We start from the raw sequence: 2,144 nt of genomic DNA, 5'->3' as shown, positions 1-2,144 counted from the left end.
AATGAAAAAAATCATCCGCTCCCTAATAATACAACCTGGAAACAATTATTCAGAACCAACCTTCGAAATTAAAACTCAATCCGGTTTTATTCCAAGAAGTCAAAAAGATCAAGAAAAGAAGCAAAATTCCGAACAAAAAAGGAAAATCTTCTTGTAGCTGTTAATCCAACTGTCTCTTCTGAAATTGACTTCTCCCTACCACCTCGAAGAAGATTCAGAAGCAAGAGCATAGCTCCAACAGTTGCTAAAATTATGGCTCTTGAACTATAACACAAGAGATACCCTCAAGAAAACTGGGGGCTTCATATCTATACGGATGGTTCCCTTTTAAATCCCGCTGATGGTGCTGGCTGCAGGCATTTTTTGCGAACTTCTTCTCGTTTCTACATAAAAGTTCAGTTACAGTTCCCTCTGTCAAAAAAAAAAAAAGCTTCGGGCGGTTTACTACAAAACTTCGATGGTGAATATGGCTGCCATAAAAATGGCCCTACAACACACCCCTCCATAGAAACAAATCAGCTTGAAAATGCAGTAATCTTGTCGGGAGGTTCTAAGACTGCAGCCCACCAGAGCTATAGTAACAACAATGAAGGACCTCTAGTGAAGAAATCAGAAGATAAGAAGAATAATAAAACAACTTTACATCCAGAAGAAATCTCTAGTCTTACAATGGATTCCAGCCCATTGCGATCTTGCAGGCAATGAAACCGCAGATTACCTGGCCAAGAAGGGAACAAAAATAAGTAGTACATCTCCTCAAAATATCCCTTATGATTCTGTTAAAAGATTATTAAGATCAACTTTCAAAGAAAAATATGACCAATGGATAAAATCGGAAGGAGAAGGGAAAAAATGGCAGCCTTTAGTTGAAAACCCCAATATTATACCAAATCTTCCAAGAAAAGCTGCTGTCGCTCATTTTAGGTTGCTCACTGGGCACGACTGTCTGGCTCAACACCTCCACAAAATCAATATCAAAGACTCTCCTATCTGTCTTTTATGTTCCTAGAATGCCCCTATGAACTCCTCACACCTAAACTTCTGTCCTGCCTTGGAAGCCAGCAATGACATTGTAGGGAAATATTGGCATGCGAGAGGAAAAATGGCCTAATGGTCAAAAATCCCGACATTTGCAACATACATCAATTAACTTGCTGTTGAACCAATGATCCTGGATTACGAAACCTAGATCTTGACCGCAGTATACACTAATAAAGATAACAATGTTATTTATTTTGTAATTTTCATCAGTGCACTGCTATCACCTAACCCTTAGAATTCGAAGGTCTGGTTATCAGTCGTTTCCAACGTTTGGTCAGCCGTTTCTTCGGTCACGTTTTCGTCCTGTTGTTCCTTCCTTCGTAATGATCTACGATCCGATGTACGTGTTTCCGATCTCCGTGTGGCGACACGTTCGGGTTTGCTCGGCGGTTTTCGGGCTTCCGCTTTGGTGTTGAGTTGCCCCGATTGTTTCGAGCGCGTTTGTCTAACCTTGGGCTCTTTGAGCTCTTTCTGAGTTGATTCTACGTGTCTCTTTTGCTTTCTAGTGTTTTTATTTTGCTCTATGGATTCAACTTGACTGTCTTCACTTTCCTCTACTTCGTATTTCGATTGTCTACCAGCTTTGGCTCCTTTCTGATTTGATTTCCTACCCCTGGTCTCTTTCTCTGTTGATTCTGCTTGGTCATGTCTCGTTGGTCTATTAGTCGTTTGTCTTGCTTCGTATTCTTCTTCAGATTCTAGGGTATTTTCGCTGTCATGATTGTGTGTTTCGTTGCCAACCCCTGACACATCTTCTCTGGCATCATAGAATTCTTCGTTTTCTTCTTCATTCCCTTCATCTTGTTCCCCTTCTTCATTCTCAGTCATTTCTTCTCTTTCCTCCACCTCTTCTTCTTCAACAATCTCTTCATACTCGGTTATCTCTTCTTCGTACTCTCCGCTTTCATCCAGCCTTTCTTGTCGATCCACTTCCATTCTCTCTTCTTCACCATTCTCAACCTCCTCTCCACCTTCTTCATCCAATGGTAATTCTTCACCTTCTTCCTCCTCTTCTATTTCATCTTCTTCTTCTTCATCCGCAATTTCTTCTTCGACAATTTCTTCATACTCGTATTCTTCTTCGTCAAAAACTTCCTCTAGCT

The 2,144-nt window shown here is 40.7% G+C and overlaps 1 protein-coding gene across 1 annotated transcript in view; it reads right to left on the bottom strand.

The window, feature by feature from the left end:
- The window catches only part of LOC103521415 (myb-like protein X), an 11,222-nt gene extending 9,084 nt beyond the window's left edge, over positions 1-2,138 (bottom strand). The window contains exon 1 of the mRNA XM_026832106.1: positions 1,315-2,138. Coding sequence (XP_026687907.1) covers positions 1,315-1,977 — 663 coding nt within the window. The 5' untranslated portion in view covers positions 1,978-2,138. The remainder of the gene's footprint in view (positions 1-1,314) is intronic.
- Between the last annotated feature and the right edge of the window lie 6 nt (positions 2,139-2,144).

The sequence above is a fragment of the Diaphorina citri genome, unplaced genomic scaffold, assembly GCF_000475195.1.
Source record: "Diaphorina citri unplaced genomic scaffold, Diaci psyllid genome assembly version 1.1 scaffold5204, whole genome shotgun sequence".
Taxonomy (NCBI): Eukaryota; Metazoa; Arthropoda; class Insecta; order Hemiptera; family Psyllidae; genus Diaphorina; species Diaphorina citri.
This window is presented reverse-complemented; position numbering and strand designations above follow the sequence as displayed.